We start from the raw sequence: 26,357 nt of genomic DNA, 5'->3' as shown, positions 1-26,357 counted from the left end.
CGCACGGAATGCGAGAGGTCGCGATTTCGAGCCCCGCATTGTTCATAAAATTTTGTTTTCAGTTTATTTGTGTAATTAATCCCAGAAGTGAGGGTTATCACTTTTAAAAGATAAGAAATTGTTAATCTGCAAGAGCGATATCTCAAGTCAATTTCCTAATATGCAAATATTGGGGTTGAGCAGGTTATTAACTGTAAAGTAGTGAAGCCACAACCTGAGAGTTGAACAAAGCATACAAGATTTTATAAACGATACGTCACTCGTACTGTTGGCTCAGTTGCAAGAGCGGTCGCACGGAACGCGAGAGGTCGCGATTTCGAGTCCCGCACCGTTCATAAAAATTTATTTCAGTTTTATTTGTGAATTTTATCCCAGAAGTGAGGTTTATGACTTTAAAAACATTACAAATTAATTATTTTAATCGCTGGTCGCCCTATGAGCAAGGTCACTGGGATGTATTACGCCTTAAAGAGGTGTTCATGAATTACGCGTTTACTGCGGACGGTTTGTCTCAGAATGTTTAGTGTAATCATACTAAACTTTATTAAAATCTTTTTACGAAAGAATGCTTTGCGAGGGAAAGAAATCGCGGAGAGTTTCGCGATTTAAAATTATAGCGTGTGTCTCGACGTACATTACCAATACTTTACCTAGCTCTGTACCAATTCAGTGAGAGACCCCCCTATCTACTTCTTCAGATTCTGCGTGCTTTGGGTTATTGAAGCTACATACTATTTACAACTGGCATATAGTTCTTTGATTGAGAAACCAAACACTTTAGACGAAAAACAACTTTTTTTCTTTTCTCCAAAATTTGATGCTAAAAAGCTCGGTGAGTAGCATTCAGGTATGGAATGTGATTCATTGTGCGATATTTCCAGGAAGATACGACTGGAGTACCTTTAATAATAACACGTACATTTTCCTGGAAATGATCCTGTGATTCCTCTAGTAGAATATGTGGGCAGCGGTGATAACATAAAAACAGATGACCCTAAATAAGTTCAGTTTCGGAAGTGAGAGATTGAAGAGTTCACGCGAAAATGTACCCATTTTTCCAGTTACCCGACTGGAAAACTCTAATTCTGGTAGCCGTAGAAAGCTATCAATAACATCTCCAAACCGTTTCTGGTTTAAAGAAAAAGGCATTCTTTTTTCAATAATTTATTCAATCAAATGACTTAGTTTTAGGTCCCTCGACAGCTAGTTTTAAATAAGAAAATTAAATAGCTTAAGCTTATAAATTATTAACAAAGAATTATAATTTTACTGAAAAATAACAGACAGTAACTATATTTAAATAGTTATGCGTATTTTATCTTATATCTGAAACACTGCCCATGACTAATTAAATTTAAACTTAATATTTTTAATCTTGTTTCCCTGCTTTGCTAATTTGACCGTCGTTTCAGCTTCAAATTCAATCCATTTGTAGATTCCGTGACTATTCTGTACACAAATTGAGGTTCTGTGCCTGGAGCTGCCAGGGTTAGTTCGTACCTCCGGATAATATTAGAAATTGTTGCTTTCATGGCCACCCAAGCGAATCTGAATCCTAAAACACAATTCAGATAATCAAAAATTTGAAATCTTATGTTAAATAGTATTTAAACTGCATTTTTTTTGTGTAAATAAGGCATTTGATGAGAAGGTCGGTCAGCTGATGGTAATTGATACGCCCTGCCCTTTACGATGCAGTGCCACTCAGGATTCTTGAAAAACCCAAAAATTCTGAGCGGCACTACGGCGCTCATCACCTTGAGACATAAGATGTTAAGTCTCATTTGCCCAGTAATTTCAATAGCTACGGCACCCTTCAGACCGAAACACAGTAATATATGTTACTGTTTCACGGCTGAAATAGGCGCCGTTGTGAAATGAAATGAAATTTATTTGCAGGAAACATTGTACTTAAGGTGTTAACAATATAATGGATAATCCAATATGTTTCGTCAATTGACATGCAAAATATGTTACAAAATTGTGGATACATAATCTAGGGGGCATCCTGTGAAAAGGAGCCTCCCACTGTACATATATATATTATATAATTATATTTAAATAATTTAATTTTTCGTTTGATAATACCACCCTTAACCTTCATCCAAATTTAATCAAAATATTTTATTACATTTGCATTATTACAAAAGGGTAGTACTATAGATAGGTAGACAATATGTCGACGCCCTGCAAGGGCACAGCAATGTTTTATATAAAACAAATAAGTTTTACGCAAAATAATATTGAGGAGTAAGAATACAGATAATAATAATAATATTGACACACTTTCACACAAATTATCTTGCCCGAAATTAGGCAAAGCCATAGTACATGGGTACAAGACAACGATATATTCAATACAATATACTTACTTAAACATACATAAATACGTAAAAACATCCATGACTCGGAAAAAAACATCCATATTCATCATATTGAAATGATTGCACCTATCGGGTTTCGAACCCGGGACCTCTAGCTTAGTAGTCAGGGTCACTAACCATTCGGCTATTGGGTGGTCTATATATATAATACCACTATTATTATAAGTAAAACTACTGCATCGTCCTGAATATCAAGGATGGTTTTTGTATTTTTTTTTTGTTAAATTGTTGTTTCAATCAAAGTTTTATTTTGATGTAGGTGCATTACATTGTTTACTATTATTTGCTCCATGGTTTTTATGAAGTCACTTAGATATTTCAACAACACTGATATTCTTTCTTAAAATATATTTATATCTATTTTTTTTCTAACCAGAGCAGCTGATAACGAATAAGTTATCACAGTGTATGTAAAAAGTTGTAATTAACGTACAATTAAGCGACATAAATTAATAACCGTAGGTTTCTAGAAAAAACAAAATGAATAAATATATTAATACTATACCTAAACAGTTTCTTGGTCCAGCACTAAATGGTATGAAAGCATAACTGTGCATAGAGTCGAAAAATCTTTCTGGTTTGTATTTCTCTGGCTCCGGAAATAATTTTGGATTTTGATACATTGCCTCAAAAAACATTAAAATTGATGCTTGGGCTGGAACTATTTGGTCCCCTGTAAACAAGTAATAATTTTTATATGTATATATTAAATTTTATTAAAAACTAACGACCTTGCCTAATACCTAAAAAACTTATCTGTTAATGCGTGTGCTACCATTACTTACACAAATAAAATTTGAAAGCAAAATTTATGAACGATGCGGGAGTCTAACCCGGGAAATCTCGCGTTCCGTGCCAGCGCTCTTCCAACTAAGCCAACCGTTCGAGTGACGCATCGTTGATAGATCTTGTATGCCGTGTTCAACTCTCAGGTTGTGGCCACAACAACAGTTGGAAGAGCGCTCGCACGGAACGCGAGAGGTCCCGGGTTCGAGTCCCGCATCGTTCATAAATTTTGTATCAAAATTTTATTTGTGTAAATTCCCAGAAGTGAGGGTTATCTCTTTAAAACATAACAAATTGTTTAACCTTTACTTATATGCTGCTGAGCTCATTGCATTGCGTTCAATAGAAACCGGTCCAGACGTATGTTAGTCCATAGGGAACATACACACGTTGATTTTATATATCTATTATATAGATATATGCATTTGTATGTATTTTTTGTGTTTCTCATAATATATGTACAAATATATACAGTATTTTCTTTTAGTATCACGATTATACATTATTTCAAAAATATCTTTTATAAATAATTTAAATTAAAAATAAAATGAATTTTGAATACCTAGAAACTATTATACTTTAAAAAATATTGCTCATGTTATATACTCAATTAATATAATATGTAATACAATTATTTATTTTTGCAACAACCAAGGCAACAGATGGCACTTCACTAATGAGAAAACCAAATTTGGTATAAAAAAAATTGGGAAAGCTATAATGACATGGCCTTGTAATCTATATATTATTATATAAAAATGAATTGCTGTTCGTTAGTCTCGCTAAAACTCGAGAACGGCTGGACCGATTTGGCTAATATTGGTATTGAATTATTTGTGGAAGTCCAGGGAAGGTTTAAAAGGTGAATAAATATGAAAGTGTTCGGAATTAAATAAAAACAACAATTTTGTTTTTCCTTTGATGTGCCCCCCCTCGTCCGATATTTGTTTTGTATGGACATATTTTCTATGAGAGAATTTATTGACGCACGGTTTGACAGTTCTGCTGTTAAACAATTTCATTACAACAGCAGGGTGCATATTTTACGAAATAATTCTTGATGTTATGATATATTACTGACAACGTCTGTCGGGTCAACTAGTAGTTAATAAATCATTGAATTTGTTGGATGCAATTACTAAATGTGACAGTTATCACGACCATTATGTTCACGAAGCATCCTTAAACAAATAATGAGTTCAATCTCTAAAGGTTGATGCATCCAATTAACGATTATTTATATTTATACACACAATTCATATATTGGATGCAGCACCTTACAAATTAATTTGTTATGTATATTACAGCTATTGTAAAATACTCTATTTAATAGAAATGAGTGGCAGTTGAGTTTCTTGTATGTTACGGGATCAACTTTTTACAAACTTATGGTAAATCCAGTAATTTAAAAGAAATATTTGTAGTGTATTAAGCCTAATTGAATTAAGTTTATTTCACTTTGACTTTGACATGCGTTTAAATCCTCTAAAAATATTGAATTCATATAAAAATCATGTAATAATCATCAACATAATAATATAATGCCTGTCTTTCATAAAGAAGTAAGAACAGCTTATGGACCTCCAATTGCTGTGGCCTTAACATACGTGTTTTCCTTTTTTTATGACAGGAAGGGATGAGACGAGCACGACGAGCAGGACGCCCTGCCCATTACAATACAGTGCCTCTCAGGATTCTAGAAACAACCACAAATTCTGAGCGGTACTACAAGTCAAATGCTGTAAAGCCGCATCTGCCCAATAATTTCATTAGCTACGGCGCCCTTCAGACCGAAACACAATAATGCTTAATACAAGTTTCTTGTTTGGTAACTAGTAAACATTCACTGTCTGCGAAAATTACTGTGTTTCGGTCTGTAGGGCGCCGCAACTAGTGAAATTACTGGGCAAATGAAACGTAACTTATGTCTTAAGGTGACGAGCACAATTATTGTAGTGCCATTCAGAATTTCTGTGGCTTTTCAAGAATCCTGAGCGGCACTGCATTGTAATGGGCAGGGCCTTTCAATTACCATCAGCTGAACGTCCTGCTCGTCTTGTCCCTATATATTTTTTTAGAATGAGATATGAAATTACCTTTAAGCTTTAGATCATTTTTCAGTTGTCTTCCAATTGTACTCACAGTTGGTAAAACACGAAGGGTCTCTTTAATAGCAGCCTCTAAGTACTTCATTTCGTTCAAATCATGGTTTGTCACTTTCCTTGACATATTGTTTTTCAATACAGCCACCTGTTCTTCATATATTTTCTTTTGTATTTCCGGATGCTTGGCTAGCAGATATAATGTATGAGACATTGTTTTGCTTGTTGTGTAGTGACCCTTTAATATAAATTTGAATTAAGTAAAATATTCAAGAAAAACGATTTCATAGAAAAGTTTGGGTTCTACATAAGTCTAAGGCTGTGTTGCACCAACTAACTTTAGCAATTTAAATTAAGTTAAGCAAAAAATCTTTTCACCATTTGACAATTTACAGATGACGTGATATCTTTTACTGTTAACCGTAACCGTTCAATCTTCGTCGGTTAACGGCCGTTTTCAATAACGTATCTCTAGTTACGGATACATTGCTGTCACCGTTTAATGACAAGATCTTATCTATCCATAGCTATGTCCAATATAGTTATAGTCCAATGGTATCTGTCGATATGTTATTGAAATGTAAAGTAAGCGTAAAAGGATAGATTTGTCAACCTCTGGTAAGTTAAACTAAGGATAGATAGGTTATTGAAAACGGCCGTAAAGCTATTGTCAATGTTAAACAGCTTAATTGTGACCGGTCAAAATTTTCAAATAAATATTCGATATTGACTTGATGTTTCAATTTTTAACTTTAACTATGCCAAGGAATACGATGGTGCAACACATTCCGCAGTCTATGTTTAAGTCAGCGTTACTTCTAAGGTATTTTTTTTAAAACAGCAATGAGAACAAGAAGGACGTTCAGCTGATGGTAATTGATACGCCCTGCCCATTACAATGCACTGCCGCCCAAGATAATAGAAAAACCTAAAAATTCTGAGCAGCACTACAAATGCGCTCATCATCTTGAGACATAAGATGTTAAGTCTCATTTGCCCAGTAATTTCACTAGGTACGGCGCCCTTCAGACCAAAACAGTAATACAGGGTGGACCAAAAGTCCGTTTACATTTGAATCGGTTGCCGCGTCTAGCAGCAGTGGCGGAGCGGGGTGGAGGGGTTACGCATTGCAAGAGCGGCCAATGGGAATTTAGTATCATGGCGTCGTTTAGCGGTAGTCAACGTGCGTTTTGTGTACGCGAGTACTATCGAAACAACGATTCTGCGACCTTAGCTCAACGAAAGTTTTGCAATCATTACAAGATACGACACAAAAATTAAGCTCCATCAGGTGTGTTAATTAAAAAATGGGTGCTCAAGTTTGAGAAGACGGGTTTAACAATGGATTTACCTCGATCTGGCCGGCCTAGAATGTCGAGGGACCCCGAAAACGTGGAGCGAGTAAAATCGTCTGTTCGTGACCAACCTGGACTTTCAACTCGAAAGCGGTCTGCTGTTCTTAACGTGCCAAGATAATGATGTATTAAACCGCATTCTCAAGAAAGATTTAAGTCTACATTCCTATAAAATCCAAATGGTGCAGGAATTAAGGCCTCAGGACCATGCCACTAGGTTGCAGTTTGCGAACGAAATGGTAGAGCGATTCACCAGTTTTACAAACATTTTTTTCTCAACAAGGCACACTTCCACCTAAATGGGCATGTTAATAGACAAAATTGTCGTTATTGGAGTGACACTATGTCATGGTGATCAAAAACCCCTGCATTCCAGCCAACCAACCCAGTAACTCTTGACAAATTAAAGGATCGTATTCGCACAGAAATCCAAAACATCTCAACAGAAACATGTAAAGCTGTTATCGAAAATTTCCGCTCTAGATTGCAGCAATGCCAGAATAATGAAGGATTGCATATGGATGATGTGATTTTTAAGAAATAAATTCCCCCTTTTTTACTATCGAAAACAATAAACAATTTTGATCTACTGTAATTAGTTTTTTTTTAATCATCATTCAAATTATAAACGGACTTTTGGTCCACCCTGTACTTACACATTACTTACTTACTACTTCACAGCAGAAATAGACGCCTAACCTTAAGGCTGGGGACCGAACCAAGGGCCTTGAGGAATCGAGCGGAGCTAGGTAACTCTCTCGCACAAGATGGCCGTAGTTATAATTCAGAATTATTAACAACTTTTAATTTATTACAAACGAAATAAATTTTGCTTTCCAAAAAAAACATAACTCTGTAATGTTAAATAGTGTTGGTAAACAATTTTTCATACAATTTTCAGCTAGATTGAATGATTAACATGTTTTATTATTTTTCGGAAAAATAAAAGTTATATATTAACGTTCAAGAAATGGTTTCAATTGTGCGCTATTTTGATAATTTTTTGGGATAGGGGCCTTAACTATAAAAGCTAATATGATGCAACCTAGCCTTAATAATGTTTTTTTTTGTCTGTTTTGATTTTCTTACCGTCCAGCAGAGGAGAGTTATTTCCTCGTTAATCATTTCATCTGGAATTGGATCTCCATTATGTAACTTGCCTTGTAAAAATGTATCTAATAAGTATTCACATTCATCATCAGTATTAGCCTTAATTTGTCCCAATTTAATCTTTTCCAATCGTTCATTAATTTTTCTTCGCCTTTCTTGTATCATCTAGCAATAATAAATAAATAAAATTATTTTATGGCAGGTCAGGGACCCATATAAAACATGTTTACATATAAGTAGATATATAATACTTTAAAATTATGAAATAAATAAAATATGTATAAAGATAATTAATTAATTAATAAATATAAAATTCAGGTCACTTAAGAAAATGAATAGTCAATAAATTTCAACGAGTTTAAAAAACCTTATTCTTGTATTATTTACTTAGATCATTTATACCTCTAGATAGACTATGACAGCTGTGAAAACGTTGAAAAAAATAGAATTTAGAACTAACCTCTATTTTGAGCAATTCACACTCACACTAACACAAAGTGTCATACAAATCGCGAGTGTAAGATAACTTGTCACGTACACTAAACAAATATTCCTGGCCTATTTTTATCGGTTATCTTACAGCAAGAGAATATCTAGACGTATAAATTATTATCTAAGATTTTAAGTTATTATCGCCCGCGGATTGGACCATGTTTAATAACTATTATTTTTTGCGAGGCTAATGAATAAGGTTAATTTATTTTTTGAACTAATAGTTTTATTTTAATCATTAGTATTAACAAACATACTAGACACCACTACCGCTTCGGGAACAAATGGTGCTCTGAGAGAGAAGATGCGGCGCAAGTAACTCTCCCAGTATTTCTTTGCACTCTTATTAATCAAAAATATAATATTGTACCGTCATTGCTATTGCTATAAAATAATCATAATCTAGTCTCAGGCTGTCCGATCACTTAGATATCTAGCTGTGCAGTGGAAGGACTTACGACAGAGCCATTTTGTAATAAAAATTTAAATTTATTTATAGATAATGCCTGAACAGTGGCTGGGACTTTATTATAAAGTGTATGCATTAACGCTTAACCATGTATCTAATGAAGCGTACTAGAATTAGTTACAAGCCATCTCTTATTTCTAGTGTTATAATAATCAAAATCATTATTGAGAGCAAAGGTAACGAATTTTGTGAACATATAATAAATTGTCATAAATGTACTGACAATGAACAGTCATAATATTTATATACTGAATACATACTTCGGTACTGGAACTTGAGAGGGTTTTCGTGACTTCAAGAATACTTCTATAAAAAGGAGTTAAATTGTAAATTCCTGGTAAATAACTCCAGTAAGAAAAGAATGTTTGTGTTATCATACTGACCACCCTAAAATCATAGACAAATTTAAGAGTTATAAATACAATCCAACCATTCAAATCAGGAAAGACATGTTTTTCCTTACTTCTTACTAGCTTCTAAGTATGGGTTTTCCAAATTATGAAGCAGATTGTAATCAACGCCCATGAATGAATCTGAAACGTATAAAAAATTTAAAATAATGTTAAGATAAATATGTATTTTTTTTAATGGAAAAGGAGGACAAACGAGCGTACGGGTACCTGGTATTAAGTGATCACCTCCGCCCACAATCTCTTGCAACACCAGAGGAATCACAGGAGCGTTGCCGGCCTTTAAGGAAGGTGTACTAGCTTTTGTGTTAACATGTTTGTGAATCTAAGACGTTTTCATGACATGCAATCTTATAATTTTTTTTTCTTTAATAATATATAAAGTAAAATGACACAATTTGGACTTTATAAAATTAGTTATTTTATAAAAATTGCTACAAACTAAAGCTGTCCTTCTTGGTAGTAGTACAAAAATGTAATCGTTGAAATACGATGATGATTAATTGTTGTTATCTTTCTATATTAAATACAATTAAAATTATAATAATATAAATATTTAGAACCAATTTAATTTTAGGTATCCTTTTGATAGGTATCGTTTATGGGTCAGTGATTTCTCGACAAATGGCAATGACAAACGAAACAATTAATAATAATTAATTAAATGTGTATATATATGTGTGTGTGTGTCTAATTCTTAGTGAGTAGGTTACAGTAGACTTTCCGTTTCTGAATATGATAATTGTTTAAGATAGGCGGTGGTTTTCTTTTTAACCTCAAAATTGCTTAGTGTGTAGATAAAAGTCAGTTTCATTATAATCAATTTTCTCACTTTGTTCATCCACAGTTTCAACAAATTGATATTATCGGCGAAATTCACTTAAATTAAAAATGAAAAATTTCAGTCGAATCTGTTCTTTATATTTTGTACTGCCTGCACACATGATACATCTATATAAATATGTATATAGGTATTTGAACGAGACGGTCACGCAAGTTCAATGATTATTTACAAATTATTAAATTAATACAAAATGTATGTTGATAAAAAAAAACATTGTCCGGTTCAAAAATAACATTCATTCCAATTGTATAAACAATATGGCACGGGATTTCCCCAAGGGAACCTGCATTTATATCATCAGTAGGGCAATTTGAAGAGGATCACATAAAAAATTGAGGTGGAATAGTTTTCGGTACTCATGCGCCGATTCCAATTAGACTATAATGAGAGTTCATTTTCGAGATGCTAATTATGAAGAAGATGTTTAACCTAATCTAATATCAGTGAGAAGCTCCTTTATACAGGATGCCGGCTAGATTATGCGTACGACAACAGCGCCTATTTCTGTCGTGAAGCAGTAATGTGTAGGCATTACTGAGTTTCGGTCTGAAGGGCGCCGTAGCTAGTGAAATTACTAGGCAAATGAGACTTAACATCTTACGTCTCAAGGTGACGAGCGCAATTATTGTAGTGCCACTTAGAATTTTTGGGGTTTTTCAAGAATCCTGAGCGGCACTGCAATGTTATGGGCAGGGCGTATCAATTACCATCAGCTGAACATGCTGCTCGTCTCCTCCCTTATTTACATAAAAAAAAGCTATGCTCTCATATCCCGCGCGCCCGCAGACGCCACCCGCCCAGCTGTTTTGGCGCCAAACCCGGCGCGGCCATTTGAGATGCTATAGTCACTTGTGTTTACATTAGCCGAGGTATCATTATGCGGTTTATGTTACGGGATACTAGATAAACAAGCTTGGTTATTGTAAACAGAAAAAGTGATTTGTGAAAGATGCGTATTGAAAATGACGCAGCTCTTTCAGAGTTGTACGAGAAATTGTACTATTTTGCAAACGCGTCAAAATAAAAATATTGCAATTTGAATTCTTTGTATTATTTTTACTAAAAAGGACACTTTATGATTTTATGGTTTCTTTCAAAAAATATTTTTTTTTTAAAAAATAATTTCACAAAATAATGTTCCTAAACAAAAATGACCGCCACAGCTAAATTCAAATAAATACAAACATATTTTGTCTACAAAAGCGTTGCGCTTTGTTTTATGGCTTTTAGAACTAAGAACAAATAATAATACACCCGGTAAAAAATTCTCTTTGGTATTTTTGTTTATGGAAAATCAAAAAATCTGTCTTGCCGTATCCACGTGTACACGATAGCATTGGACCATAGAAACGCTCATAAAAGTCTCCCATTATAATTAATATTTAAAGGCTTTACTTACTACATATAACATCAAACATGTATGGTGCTAGATATTTGTACATGTCAACGTGCTCCTGTTCTTTGTCAAACAATTTAAACAAATGTTCGCTATAATTATTGACAAAATCGAGCCTTTTCTCCAATGTTTTGTAACTGAAGCTTGGAGACATCAGTTTACGTGTCGTTTTCCACCGGTCCCCTGTAATAATAACAATATTGTTACCTTCAATATCTCCACAAAAAACTCTCAACAGTTACAAAGAACATGGAATATTAATGTGGGGAAACTGTAGTGAAATAAAAGATATATTTATTCAACAGAAAAAATGTATCAGAATTTTAGAAAATATTCAGCAGATGGATTCATGTAGACCATATTTTATTAAACACTTAATTTTAACTCTTACTTCAATTTACATCCTAGAAGCATGTAAATTTGTTAAAAAACATTCGGACTTATACTCAACACTACCAAATAACAAGCGAATTAATAGAAATTTAAACAAATTAAAAATTCCCCAAACAAGTATGTCATTAGTGTCATTGAGCCCTCACCACATGGCAATAAAAATTTATAGTCACATCCCAAATGAAATTAAAAATAAAGAGAAGCCTTCTCTATTTAAAAGAGATCTTAAAATTTTTTTAGTTTCAAAATGCTTCTACGATTTACCCGAATTTTTTATTTACAAGTGTGAGAATTAGTTACAATATAGTATTCTTATACATTCTTATGTATAAGACTTATTTATTTTATGTATAACGTTGCTGTGCCCTTGCAGGGCGTCACATATTGTCTACCCATTAATGTACCAACCATCCTACTGTAAAATGTGACTTGCAATAAAATATTTTGATTTGATTTGATTTGAAAAGAACACTCGAGAAAGTTTGCCACTGGTAATCAATGTATAAATACTTAGCAAAGTTTTTATGAGGTTCAACTACGACAAGCTATGTTTCATTGATTCATCAACCTATGAGGAATATGTAGGGCTCACACAGAGTAAGACCACAACATATCAAAGTTTCCTATTACTTGACAAAGATATTTTATATATTTTTATTTATTACACTTTTTTGACACCATATTAACAATATGTAACTTACATACTAACATAGATCATAATATACAAATGGCGGCCTTATCACTATGTAGTGATCTCTTCTAGGCAACCATTTGTAATACAATAAAAGAGAAAAACAGTACATAAAAAGGGTACGATAAGTGCCAAAACAATACCCACATATAATATAATAAAATATAGATAAATATGATATATATGTTGATGCTAGTAACTGTACTAAATATTAACGAATGAATTAAACATTGTAGTAAGTATTTCAGACATATTAATGGTTTACGTATTACGAATGGATATTTCATTTTTGAGCACTCAATGTGTATCAAATCAAATTAAAATCCTAAAGGTCAAACAAATGACACTTATGTATGTCAAAACTTTTTATTCTTACCAGTTACCATCATTTCGGGCAAGATTGAGCATAAATGGGAGGAAGTGGCAGAGGCACTCATTGCCACTTTTTCAAATCAATCAATTTACAGATTAATTGTTTTACAAAATATATTAATTACAATACAATATGTAATGTAACAAAAGTACTCAATTACTTATAGAGGCAATAAAAAAAAATATTAATTAATTAATAAAATCACAGGAGTTATTGAGTACAGTAGATGCATCAATAAATATAAAATACAAGCTGACCCGACAGACGTTGTTCTGTATATAATAAATAAAATAATGTTTTTGATGAATTTGTCAATAATATATCATAACATCAAGAATTAATAAACGTAAATATGCACTTCTTCTTCTCTCTTTTTCTTTTTTTCTCTCTTTCTTCTCTCTTCTTTCACATACTTCGTAAAATATGCACCCTGCTGTCGTAATAAAATTGTTTCACAGCAGAACTGTCAAACCGTGCGTCAATAAATTCTATTATACAAATTATGTATGGACACATCAAAGGAAAAACAAATTTGTTGTTTTTATTCAATTCCGAGCATTTTCCTATTTATTTACCTTTTAAACCTTCTCTGGACTTCCACAAATAATTCAAGACCTAAATTTTCCAAATTGGTCCAGCCTCTCTCGAGTTTTAGCGAGACTAACGAACAGCAATTCATTTTTATATATATAGATATTTAATACAACAAAGTATAACTAAATATAATAACTTAAATTTTATACCATTATTACCAATACCTCTGCTTCATTTTATTTAATGAAATAAAATAAAATGAAGTAGAGGTATTGGTATAAACCTATTTGATACTTAAATGAATGCTCATAGCAAGGTTGCCTATTAAAACGAACCTCTCGAAGTCTCAAAACATACTTTATTGGGAGAGTCATGAAATGGATAGTTGTTCGACCTTAATTTAGTGACATTATGTGCCCATAATAAGCGTGTCTTAAATCAAATCAAATCAAAATCACTTTATTCGTGTAGGTCACGGAAATGACACATATGAATGTCAAAAAAATGTTTTTCTTATTGAATCTACCGCTACTTGAGCTAATGAGAAGAAATAGCAAGAAACTCATAGCCACTCTTTTATATCAAGATTTACATTTCCATCGATTTACAAATCATTTCAATTACAATATAATATGTAAAATGATACAACAAACATACTTTTATACTTAAGAATATCATATAGTAAATACTTGTAAAATTTAAATAAAAATAATTTTCGACACGTCATAAATTTTAATTGTCTAATGGTGATTCCCATATTATTGTCACTACTCATTATTTGTATAATAATTAATGACGTTCTATACATAAGAAAGTCATTCATAATAATCATTAATTTCGTAATGATAGTTTTAATTCAATGTAATCATTGGTAGTGTTGTAAATATAATTATAAAATTTATTTTGTTGTTTTTGTATAATCGGTTTAATCAAAATAAATTAATAAAATAAAATGAACATTTAAATGAAGCTTCACCTTTTGGAAACAAAACACCAGAATTCTAGAAGCCACAAATCATAAATAGTCTGTCCCATTTGGACCGCAATCACAAACACCGTCCACTAACTGTTTTGACACTTTCCTGCTGATTTTGCTGCTCCCATATTTTATCACCGCAACCGAAAATTTAGTTTTTATATTAGGCCTTAGTGACAGATACTTTAAATAAAATTATGACGAGTAAATAGACAAACTGGAAGTAAAAATGTACGCTATATTAGCAATTTTTTTCCTTATGTGTGTGAATGAAATACACAAAACTACTCGGTTATGTCGAGATAATAAGTATTTTATTGGGCTATGTATATGCTTTTACAACATGACTTTGAAGTCACCTATGGGTATAACTTTAACATAACAAAAAACACTTGATTGATAATTGTATTGGGATGCTCTCTATAATTTTATGTCAATACTATTTCTGTTTATGTTGAATAGATAAAATATTTATTAAAAAAACTTGTAAATACTAACACTGAATATATTTGGAGATTCAAAAATTTTGGCTGTATATTCATTCACTCACTCACTTTTTTTCATTCATTCACTTTTTTTCAACATGGCTTAGATATTGTAAGGTGTTGGTAATTGTTATAACCAATATCATCTTTGGCTGTCGTACACAATTTTGGGCCTATACAACTACTCATATTGGCAATACTTAAAGATGCTATATTCAAACAAAACAAATCTTATACATTGTTATTATTATGATTACGGAGAAGCGTACCTAGAATACTGGGAGCATTTCCGCGTTGAATAGCTAGGCTGATCTTTGACCAAAATATCTGCCAGCGCTTGGGTTTCCAGTAGCCCTACCTCTGGGTCCCATGGGCCAAGTGTCCCGTTTCCAAACGGCCCAAAGATGTAAGACTCACTGAGACCAACATATTTGCGACGTTTGCTTTTTTTCGGCAGTCGAAGCAGCAGCCCCAGCACCAACTGACGTAACTTGGACATGATAAGGAGCCAGAGTGTCGACGTTTGTACAACTAATAATATGTATAATAAAAATCTAATTTGATTCGCAGGGCTGTCAGAAAACTGTATGACGCTTTGTAGAAGCAAATTATGGTTTGACGTTATAATATACATACAGAAAATAAAATACTACTTAGTTATACCTTCGGAGGTTGAGACAGAGTTTCCAAAAAATGGCATCATGGCGGCATTGCGATCAGTAGGCTTTGACAGCTCTGTTGGGTTGTTTATAACTATCTGGAAGTATAAAGATATGTTAGAAACCTTGTAATATCCAGGTTTAGGGTCTATGAACACATAAATAGCGTCTTTTTTATGAAAATAAGGGACGAGACGAGCAGGAAGTTCAGCTGATAGTGATTGATACGGCTTGCCCATTACAATGCCGTGCCGCTCAGGCTTCTTGAAAAACCCAATAATTCCAAGCCGCTCTACAATTGCGCTCGTCACCTTGAGACAAAATGCTAAGTCTCATTTGTTCAGTCATTTTAACTAGCTACGGCGCCCTTCAGACCGAAACACAGTAATGTTTACACATTATTGCTAGAAATAAGCGCCGTTGTGGTACCCATAAACTAGCCGGCATGATGTGCAAAGGAGCCTCCCACTGGTCTTATTCTACAGACTAATGATTGATTCAAAAGTTCATCATTCAAAGGATCCCTATCCTTTTAAAACTTACGTGAAGTTGTGGATTAGCCACAATGTCTTACTTCGTCTGTTAGTTCTATCTGAAGGCCAGCCCCCAGAATCAAATGAAAGCACTGTTTTCAAATGGTCTGAACACAAACACACTAAAGCACTTCTAGATGTCCACGGCCCTCTACTATGGAGATTCGGTACTGACTTGGGTCAAAGCTGCTTAGTGTATACAAACAACAGGACGTATGACTGGTTGGCTCATGGCAAGAAAGAGAACTCTCCTGAGTTTTCTTTTCTCTCTTAAATTTGCCTCTAAAATATTGGTGTACCTCGTGATGTGAGACAATACTCGTCTTATGTCAATCAACTATATAAGATGAAAATTAGGAACGAAACTGTTTTCACCTCAGAGCGAGGGCGTCCCACTATCGTCACATTTCATCTCTTATTTTAAGTCAAAAACTATCACCCATTGCAAAAGGTATGCCTCAGACCTAAGAAGAACGGGCGCAAGCTCAGCCGGCTCCTTTTTTTATATAAAAATATGGTTACAATGTAAAATTATATAATAAAATTTGTCATTAAATAGCCTATGCGTCGCTTTATTCCCAATCAGTGGTATCATTAAGAAATCGTAATACATTCAACGAGGAGCGGCTCGAATCATCAACGAGTAAGTCATCTCCGAATGGCTTCTTTCTTTCTTTAGAGAAATGATTCTCAGTCACTCTGTTGAGCGAGGGCGTCCCACTATCGTCACATTTCATCTCTTATTTTAAGTCAAAAACTATCACCCATTGCAAAAGGTATGCCTCAGACCTAAGAAGAACGGGCGCAAGCTCAGCCGGCTCCTTTTTTTATATAAAAATATGGTTACAATGTAAAATTATATAATAAAATTTGTCATTAAATAGCCTATGCGTCGCTTTATTCCCAATCAGTGGTATCATTAAGAAATCGTAATAGATTCAACGAGGAGCGGCTCGAATCATCAACGAGTAAGTCATCTCCGAATGGCTTCTTTCTTTCTTTAGAGAAATGATTCTCAGTCACTCTGTTGATACGAGAATTCGAATTTCACAACAGCCATTTTTGTAATCATCAGTCGCCTGCAGTGTTCCCGAAACGAACTACTCACGGGTCAAGTAGAGTATAAGCCCATTAAAAAGGCTGGAAACGAATCTTATGGCATCTGGTATTGTGGATAAATGATTGGTTTTAACTTTTCATGCGTCGATCTTTGCTTGCTTGCCCGTTTACCCTTTAATGTAAAGCCTTATTTCATGCTGTCGCATCTGAGTCTGCATTATTTTAAGGGTCTATGTCACCCACCATGGATTTAGAGTTAGTAGGGGTCAGTTTTAGCAATCAATGCTTTATATGTATAGCAGCAGTTTAACTTCTCTGACGTTATCGTATAAAATTGATTATGTAAGATGTCATGTCACCTTTGCATTATTATTTGAGCCCATCAATGACGTTCTATACATAGAGCCATGCCCAATGAAGTCACTTTGTTCATGTGTCTTTTATAATATCACTATTTTTTTATTGCATTATACTAATTCACTAGCACTACACTAACTCAAAAGGTTTTGTTCGTTTTAGTCTTCTTACTATATCATTGTTGTCAAGGAGCTGGATTGTCTCGACATTCACGTGATGGTGAAGTAAAAACTTAAATTAGTTTACTAATTATTATTCCTGCCACATGATTTGATCATTGCACTACTCATCGCAAACATAACGATCTTCTTCATCACCTGGGTGTTTAGCGTTCGTCCACAGTTCGGTTATTAAGGAACTTACTTCCAAGTACAAACAAACATTAAAATGAACTTGCTTGCGTGAGGTTTCCCGGTCGACATGACCTTCTGAATGAAATTTCACTTCTACCTAAATGACAGGTAGCACTTCTCTACCTCTTCTGGTTATGAAAGAGAGCAGGATCGTTTATCGCCTACTATCAGGGAAACCATACGCGCTATGTCCTGCAAATCTCAAAAAAACATAAATACAAATTTCCCACTAAAACAATACAGTAGAAGATTCCCATAGTTTATTTTTTGTCAGTTCCAAAAAACTCAATTACAATAATTGAGACTTGAATTTAGCTTCGTGGGAAAAAAATTTTGGCCAAAAATTTTGTTCAAATTTCAAATTATTTGCATTCAGTCAAGACAATTAAATTCGTTTAATTGTTGAAATTGCGTTATTAATTACATTCAAAATTATTCCTTACCGCGACATCATCTGGATCAGAAATGATGACCCATTCTTCAGATCCAACAGTCAAACGAAAGTTTTGCATACCATGCTTCCTCCATAGACCTAATAATTTTTGAGATGCAGCTGAAAAAATATTTCATGTGAGACTATTTACTTATTTCTTTGTCATAGATTTTTATTTTCAAAGAAAAACCACATTGAATTCTTACAAACTTTTCGCTGTAAGCGCATTGAAACAAATTGTACAAATATATTGCTTTGGCAGTGTTTCCAGATGTAATTGTAACCAGATCAATCACGGTGAAATAACAGATCATTGATCGTCAGTAACATACGTGTATTACATTTCCACTCAAATGGTACACCATTTAGTGAGTGGTTATTAAAATCATCAAAATATGAATCTTTAACTCTTATACCCTCTCCGCACCACCCATATCAATTATTACCATACCATACCATTTACATAATACCATACTTAGTCTAAACCCTGATGTTACTAATAACTGTGTTAAACTTTTGACATACAACATAAATGTAAATGACCCTTAGTAGTTCGTGCAAATTATATTTCATGGTTATTCACTAACTTTTTTTTGTGGTTTTTGGGTTGATATGATATGACAAGCGACAGAATTTTAGCATAGCACTAAGTGCCTGCAACGTACGTAGGTATGATTTCGTTGTAGTAGGCAGCTTTCGTCACGTTCAACTAAACTTTGGAACGGTGTTTCATCCTAGGTTTTCATTATGACTGGACCCTTTCTTGTGATTTCTCTGGTGTTGGAGGACATAATGAAATAATTATTAAAGTTTCCATGAGTTCTAAACCTGTTTTAGATGAAAACCTTCTCCTCAGGTCTATAGATCACTTATACATTTGTTTTTTAATGAAAATAAGGTACGAAACGAGCAGAACGGTCATCTGATAGTAATTGATATGCCCTGCCCATTACAATGCATTGCCGCTCAGGATTATTGAAAAACCCAAAAATTCTGAGCGGCACTACGATCGCGGACATCACCTTGAGACATAATGCTAAAATGTTACACATTACTACGAGTACTTGACGGCAGAAATAGGCGCCGTTGTGGTACCCTTAATCTAGCTGGCATCCGATGCAAAGGAGCCTCCTACTGGTATTATAATACATGCTTTTAATGAAAATGTCTGAAATAGATTTTGATGTTAAAGCCTATTTAATTTCAGTCGTCATTAACACATAAAAAATATTTTCTTTTGTATTTAATTGACATTTTTGCCATTATTTTAGTTCGAATGGATCTTGACTAATCCTTTTTAGTAAGAGATTCTTTAATATCATCGATAGCTTTTATTATTTATCATTTGCTTCTTGTAACCGGTTTCATATCAATCGTTTTATCGCAACAGAACGGCCTCGATGACGAAAGTAAGTTGCACTCAATCTTACATTGAGTCACTTGTCACAATTTGCATGCATTCTAGGTATTCAACATTTATTTACTACATCAGTAGAATAATTTGCTAAAGGACTATATATTTTGATTCTTCTTGTTCTATGTGTGCTAGATGGTGATTCGAGAGGATCTTATTTATTATTGAAGGTATAGTAGCAACTATTTATGAGTTCTTTACTATGATAAAAACTTAATACTGCCTGTTACCTTTCATAAACTATTATAAACACTACGATATACGAATACATAAGCAACCGTTTGGCAAATTGCTTACGATCGAATTTACGTAGAAACCAAATCTTAGAGAAAATCACAATATTATGGCTTTGTTTTACATAAGAGGGAACATACAGGCAAGATGCTCTCATGATGAGAAATGTTGAAGCAACCCGTGGAGATCCGCAACAGCAGAGGTCAACAGAGATGTATTGCCGGCCTTAAAAGTGTAATTATGCCGTTCAATTGAAGGTCTCTAAGTTGTATTGGGTCAGGAAAACTGCAGACTGATATTGATTCCACAAAGTGATTTTGTGAGTAAAGACGTTTCTCGCAAAATGCTCGGTTAAAGAATGTCAGTTGTCAACATGATGATGTAGCAGAATTCGTCATTTCGACGCTATGTACCAGACATAAAGTGATAAATGCAGTAGAAGATGTAGAGAGACCAACATCCCTATGCAACGCCAAGGAATCAAGCCGTTATTCGTTGTATGCGGTCTAATGGAAGAAGCTGAAACCGAGAAACACCTGCCTTAAGGTGAGAGCAGTACTCCATGTGCGGTCGAATTTGCGCCTTATATAGGTGTAGGTGGTGGTTTGCAGTGAAGCAGTGTCTCTCCTTTCCGAGTACACCAAGCTTCTTCTTCTCCTTCAAGTGACAACTGATCAACGCTCGATATTTCGTGGACGGGTATGCCAATACAACTTGACATTTAGAGGAGTGATCCCTGATCAAGGATATACGAAAAAGGGAGTCATTTGAGTGGTGAAGACGAGTTTAGAAAAAAAGAATCATAAAAAGCGGGCGATAGTGAACCAGTGCTATTATAAAAATTAATGAAGATACTGCGATAAAATTTAGCCGTATTCTTATTATTATATTGGTCACGTCTCAAAGAGGACTATTTCATATTAGTGGTCAAAAATATTGATATTTCAATAATAAAAGCATACATAAATTACATAAAAAGTGACTTTTCGCTAAAGAGATCTAAAGATTATCAAAAGTAAATAAATACTTAGTAAATGGAATTGTTAATACAATTCCTAATAATATCATTAGCTTCAATAGAAGTTAATTACAATAATATAGTCGACAATCATAATAAATAAGATTCTTGGTTTTGAAATTAGTGGATTGGTTTAATTTTATTTGAGTTTAATTTTACTATTATTTAATTAACATTGATATAATCGAGTTGTCGAGCAAAAAAAAAATACAAAGAGTGGTACAAGCAAATCACGACCCTGGTATATTTTTGGCTAGTAATGTCAAATTGTTATCCATTCATTAAATATTCCTGACCTTTAATTCACCATTATACTAGTTTAGATTTGTAAATCCTGCAGTTACATGATATTTATAACACACGACGTATAAAAATCGCTTAATATCGGGAAATACATACACATTATGTGAATTACAGTGAAACTGAATAGAAATTTACCAAATTCAAAAAAATTTATTCAAAAAAGGATATAAAATCACTTATTGAAAGTCAAAAACTACCACCCATTCCAAAAGGCATGCCTCAAACCTGAAAAGAACGGGCGCAACAAATTCAGCGGGCTTTTTTTTTTTTATTTAAAAATATGGTTACAATGTAAAATCGTACAATAATATTTATTATTTAATAGCCTATGGGCGGTCGTTCAATGCCCAATCAGTGGTATCATTAAGTAAGTCATTTATGCTATAGTAACCTTTACCACACAAACGTTTTTTAACAATTCTTTTGAATTTCGAGATACATTTGTTTTGAACATTATTTGGGATCTTGTTGTAAAAGCATATAAAACGCCCCACAAAAGACTTACTAACGCAACTTAGCCAAAGCTTTAAAACACATTATTAGCTGTGAAGCTTAATAGATTTTTGTTAAGCATTTTTCAATTTAAAATGCAATTGCACTCACCATCAGCGTCAAATCCCAACTGTAGTGCGTTTCCTATTATAGGTAGGGGATAATCTCCTGGATACTTTGACAGCAATTTCCATTTACGACTAGACCTTTTAACGTACTGGTAGTAAAGGAACAACAACGGTACTAATAATGAGAGTAATAACACAAACATTATCCTAGATTACTTTTACACTGTTTTAAATATTGTTATGATTTTAACTAAGCGAATCTATAAATCGATCTGCTACCCAAGAAGTGAAGTAATCGTCTGAAGTAAATTTTCATTTGCGCACTTAATTAATGTAAACAGAATCTTATATACTATTTAATTGTTATGCCTCGTTAACTGTATATCGCGTATTAATCTAACATGGTAAATTTGTAATTATAATTAATTTAACTGTAGATTAACTAAAAGTCATAGATTTAATTAGCATAAAATATTAAATTATTTTTTATTTATAATTTAACTTTTGTAAATTATCTGGCAAATCGTAAATTATATTAAGTATTAAATTACTTATATTCCAGCACAGTAGATGTTTTTGTTCTTTCGAAAGCAAAACATTGTGGAATTAATTATAATTTTTTTTTAAATAACTGGGCCTTTGGTACTCTAAATTATTAATTTACGGCTTATAAAAAATGTGATATACAAAATAGATTAAACTTGTATACGGCATTTTTGATGCATTTTTAAGCATTTATTCTAAGTTATCGCCGGAATACTTTGGCAGCGCAGTACCGATCGTCGTGGAAATTGTCGATCGGGTTGGTGCAATATTGAGTTATTCGTCCATTTGTCGTGCACATTCTTATAGCAAATTCAAGACTTTTATGGTGTTCTCATGGATGCCATTGTCAGATCTGGACCAATGGGGCCACACGGGCAATGAATTGCAATGGGATCACAAGGGAAGCACAAGCTTTTAAATAAAATTATACAACATTATACACCCGCGACGTCTAATCCCGGTAACGCAGAGACTCAACGACTCCTCGAGCACATCCAAATGGCTACAGATTCCGTGTTGGAGCATATCCCCACTGCAGAGATCGTGTTTCTTGGCGATTTTAACATCCACCACGCCGAATGGCTGGGCTCACGTACCAACGTTCATGCAGGGACTTCTGTTCACGACTTCACCTTAGCATATGGTTTGACGCAACTGGTTATTGCGCCAACGCGAAACCCAGACTTGGAAGATTATACACCTTCACTGTTGGCCCTCACATCCGGACGGCCACCGAGTTTAAGTTGACCCTCCTCTGGGGTCGTCATATCCATATATCGTGGATCCAGAGCACCGTGCCGATCACGCGCCTAACACGTCCCCGCTTCTTAGGCTGTCACCACGTGTGGCACTATAATTCAGCAGAGTGGAATGAGATGATCAGATCTGTTTTTCGCTGGATGATCCAGATGCCGCTGCTGATACTGTTGCTTGCTACTGCAAGGTACGACACTCTTCGTTCCTGCTTTACGTGTTATTGCGGACGCGAAGTCGAAGCATATTGATAGAATTGGCGAGAGACATGCGCACCTTCCCTCGGGAACTCGTTTATTCTGGTCGCACGCCAAGGCTGTCCATGGAAACTTCTGCCAGCCAGGCATTCCGCCACTGTACAGGGATGCGCGGGAGCGTTGGCCCATGACGCAAAAGAGAAAGCTGATCTCCTGGGCTCCCTCTTTGCATTCAACTCGACGCTGCACACATGCCGGAGGTAAAAATCCGACATGGCGCCGTACTTAAGGCACTTTTCACCTTGGACATTCATAAATCGAGCGGGCCCGATGGCATTCCCCTGATAGTACTGCTCTCAGACATAGTCTCGAAATAATGGAAGACGGCTTTAGTGCACCCAATTCCTAAGAAACTCCAAACTACCGCCCCATTGCCATTACCTCCATTTTCACAGTATTCATTGCTATGCAGATGACAGCAGTGGGTATGCTTCCTACACTGGCCGTACCAAAACATGTACCGGGATAGCGTCGACGAGAACCCGAACAAACTTCAGGCTGAAATCAAGCGAAAGTCTGGAACCAACTAGGATCACATTGGCTTTGCAAAGTGAAGAGAAGCTTGGAAGAGAAGACCAAACAGGCCTCTAAAAATTTTTATATACTCAGTAAGGCGAGATAGTACTTTACTATAAGCCACCGCCTGCAACTATATAAGGCGCAAATTTGGCCTCACATGGAGTACTGTGCTCACCTATGGGTGGGTACTCCCCAGTACTAGCTTCTTCCATTTGACCGCAACGAAGAGCGGCTCGTATCATCGACGATCAAGTTATCTCCAATAGACTTGATTCTTTGGAGTTGCGTGGAGATGTGGGTTTTTCTCTGAATCTTCTACCGCATTTATCACGGGGAGTGCTCAGAGGAGCTGTTCTGGTTGATTCCAGTGACCGAATTCCACCACCGAATATTACGTGCAGTGTACCACCCGCAGCATATTGACTGTCAGCTGGAAGAGGTGTTCCACGACATATTTTTAGTGATCGAGGAACAAACTTATCAGAACAGAACAGATCGCAGAAATAATATTAAGTCGCCCCCAAAGCTGTGAAAAGACTTAAGTATAATCTTGAGCGAGTCGTTGGTGAACAAAAAATAACCTATGAAGAATATTCGACTCTTTTATCTAAGCTCGAGGATTGTTTGAACTCGCGACCTCGTTGTCCGTAGACCGAAGAACCCGCGAACCTAGACTTTTTAACACCGGCCTATAATCCTAGCAAGCGGCCCTAATTTGAATATTTTGGAGACAGAAAACGACTTTTTTTATTGAATTATAAAAATAAGTACTCTTTATGCCTTTGTTCTCTTTGAAAAATATAATGTGTAATGTGGTCAAAAGCATTAACAACTTTTCTCTCTAGATAATATTTTCTTACGGCGGAACTATAAGTTGTTACGGGAAAATTACCTAATTAATTAATGAAATAATTAAAAGCGTATTATTTTTGAAATCAAATAGTTTTTATTTAAATTAAAACCAGACAGTCTTGTTTTTTTATTTGACAACATAAACTTATCTACTATTTTAAAAACACCAATGAGTTAAAATCACACTTAAAATGAAATTATAAAATACATTAATAATGTTACATTTAGTATGAAATGAGCTCACAGAATTCAAAAATATTTATGAAGGAACTGCTGACATGAAATAAAAATTAGCAAAATTAATAATAAGTTTACAAAAAAGTTATCCTCTCCGGACGTGTCTTGCAGTATGTAATTTTCTGTAATTAAAGAAATTGTTTTGTTTGAGGCTGAAGAGCTTTATGTTGGCCGTTTTGAAAAATTCATATTCATGGCAATTCAGATGTTTTTACAGATTGCAGCACAGAAGATAGTGTTTTTATAATAATAATAAATTGTTTATTTCTTTAACAAAAGTACTTAAAAACTAGGGGCAGGAGTCTCCCGTTAAGCTTATCGCCTGTGTTGGGAGTCACCGCTCTTTAACCTTTATTTATAACAAACAAAATTACATTATACTTAAGAGTTATTCATACATGTAAAAGTTAACTAATAAAAATATAATTTTGACCTTTTTTTTTACTATGCAAATTACACAAATGAAATAATATGTACTTTAAAACTATTTATGAAAGTTCTACCATTATACGTTACGTTACTACTATATAAAAAATAGACATGATCAGAGAAGGGGGAAAGAAGGGAAATGAGTGTTTAGTGTGAAGTGTGTGTGTGTGTGTGTGTGTGTGTGTGTGTGTGTGTGCGTGTGTATTTATATATATATACTTGTAGCATACACAACTAGCTACTCAGCAACTGTTATACCCAGTCATAGGATTTGGGTTCTAATCAGTTAGATGTAAGTTTTTTACATTCATATATATTTTTTGAATATATCTGTAATTCTTTATTTATTAAATTATATATTTTGGCAGAGCGCTTAATGAACTGTCTACCAGCAAAAGTTGAGTTTGACTTAGGAACTACTGCCACAATGTCTTTTCTTCTTTTTAGCAGGATTTTAGGGTCATAAGCGAGGGATTCATGCTTTCTTGTAATAGTGTTTGTAATATATATATAGGCAAACAGAGCAGGAGGCTCAAACCACCCTCCTCCACACTCGCTGTGGACTTTTGCTACATGAGGGGGCTTCGCTCAAATTTAAATGCCGTCCACTTTCACCTGGAGACGGCGAAGCCGGCTCTGCTCTTTTTAACCGAGACACAGATATCCTCCCTGGCTGATTCATCTTACCTTTCCTACCCGGGGTATAATTTGGAACACTCCTTTATACCACGGGCTGGCGTGTGCGTTTACGTCAGGGAGGATGTCTGTTCTCGACGCCTGAGTTTTCTTGAAGGACAGGACCTATCCATCATCTGGCTGCGTGTAGACTGCGATGACCATCCGCGAATCTACGCATGCCTGTATAGGTCCCATAGCGGTAACGCAGAGACTGACTGGCTCCTCGAACACATCCAAATGGCTACAGATTCCGTGTTGGAGCAGATCCCCACTGCAGAGATCGTGTTTCTTGGCGATTTTAACGCCCACCACGCCGAATGGCTAGGCTCACGTACCACCGATCATGCAGGGAGATCTGTTCAC

The 26,357-nt window shown here is 34.7% G+C and overlaps 1 protein-coding gene across 2 annotated transcripts; it reads right to left on the bottom strand.

Moving 5' to 3' along the window:
• Positions 1 to 1,148: 1,148 nt before the first annotated feature.
• Positions 1,149 to 22,027, bottom strand: LOC126970637 (probable cytochrome P450 4d20). 2 transcript variants are annotated; one of them, XM_050816713.1, is made up of 10 exons: positions 21,767 to 22,027; positions 18,205 to 18,314; positions 15,464 to 15,557; positions 11,352 to 11,531; positions 9,162 to 9,231; positions 8,959 to 9,085; positions 7,717 to 7,902; positions 5,267 to 5,510; positions 2,890 to 3,057; positions 1,149 to 1,555 (listed from the first exon to the last, which is right to left on the bottom strand). In XM_050816713.1, the coding sequence occupies exons 1-10, from the start codon at positions 21,924 to 21,926 to the stop codon at positions 1,392 to 1,394; spliced, it is 1,503 nt and encodes a 500-aa protein (XP_050672670.1). In that variant the 5' UTR covers positions 21,927 to 22,027; the 3' UTR covers positions 1,149 to 1,391. The 2 variants fall into 2 exon arrangements, with proteins under 2 accessions (XP_050672670.1, XP_050672671.1); XM_050816714.1 differs by lacking the exons at positions 15,464 to 15,557; positions 18,205 to 18,314; positions 21,767 to 22,027 and adding an exon at positions 14,316 to 14,461.
• Positions 22,028 to 26,357: the final 4,330 nt, after the last annotated feature.

This window comes from Leptidea sinapis, chromosome 21, assembly GCF_905404315.1.
Source record: "Leptidea sinapis chromosome 21, ilLepSina1.1, whole genome shotgun sequence".
Classification (NCBI taxonomy): domain Eukaryota; kingdom Metazoa; phylum Arthropoda; class Insecta; order Lepidoptera; family Pieridae; genus Leptidea; species Leptidea sinapis.
Note: the sequence above shows the minus strand (reverse complement) of the source record. Positions and strands in the feature narration are given on the sequence as shown.

What these genes read in the sequence shown, in the direction of transcription:
- LOC126970637 (XM_050816713.1), bottom strand. Translation starts at nt 21,926, where the DNA reads ATGTTTGTGTTATTACTCTCATTATTAGTACCGTTGTTGTTCCTTTAC. An exon ending in TCTCAAGTTCCAGTACCGAA is followed by an intron (nt 7,903 to 8,958) that starts GTATGTATTCAG and finishes TATTATTGCTAG; the next exon opens with ATGATACAAGAAAGGCGAAG. An exon ending in AAATGATCTAAAGCTTAAAG is followed by an intron (nt 3,058 to 5,266) that starts GTAATTTCATAT and finishes ACTTGTTTACAG; the next exon opens with GGGACCAAATAGTTCCAGCC.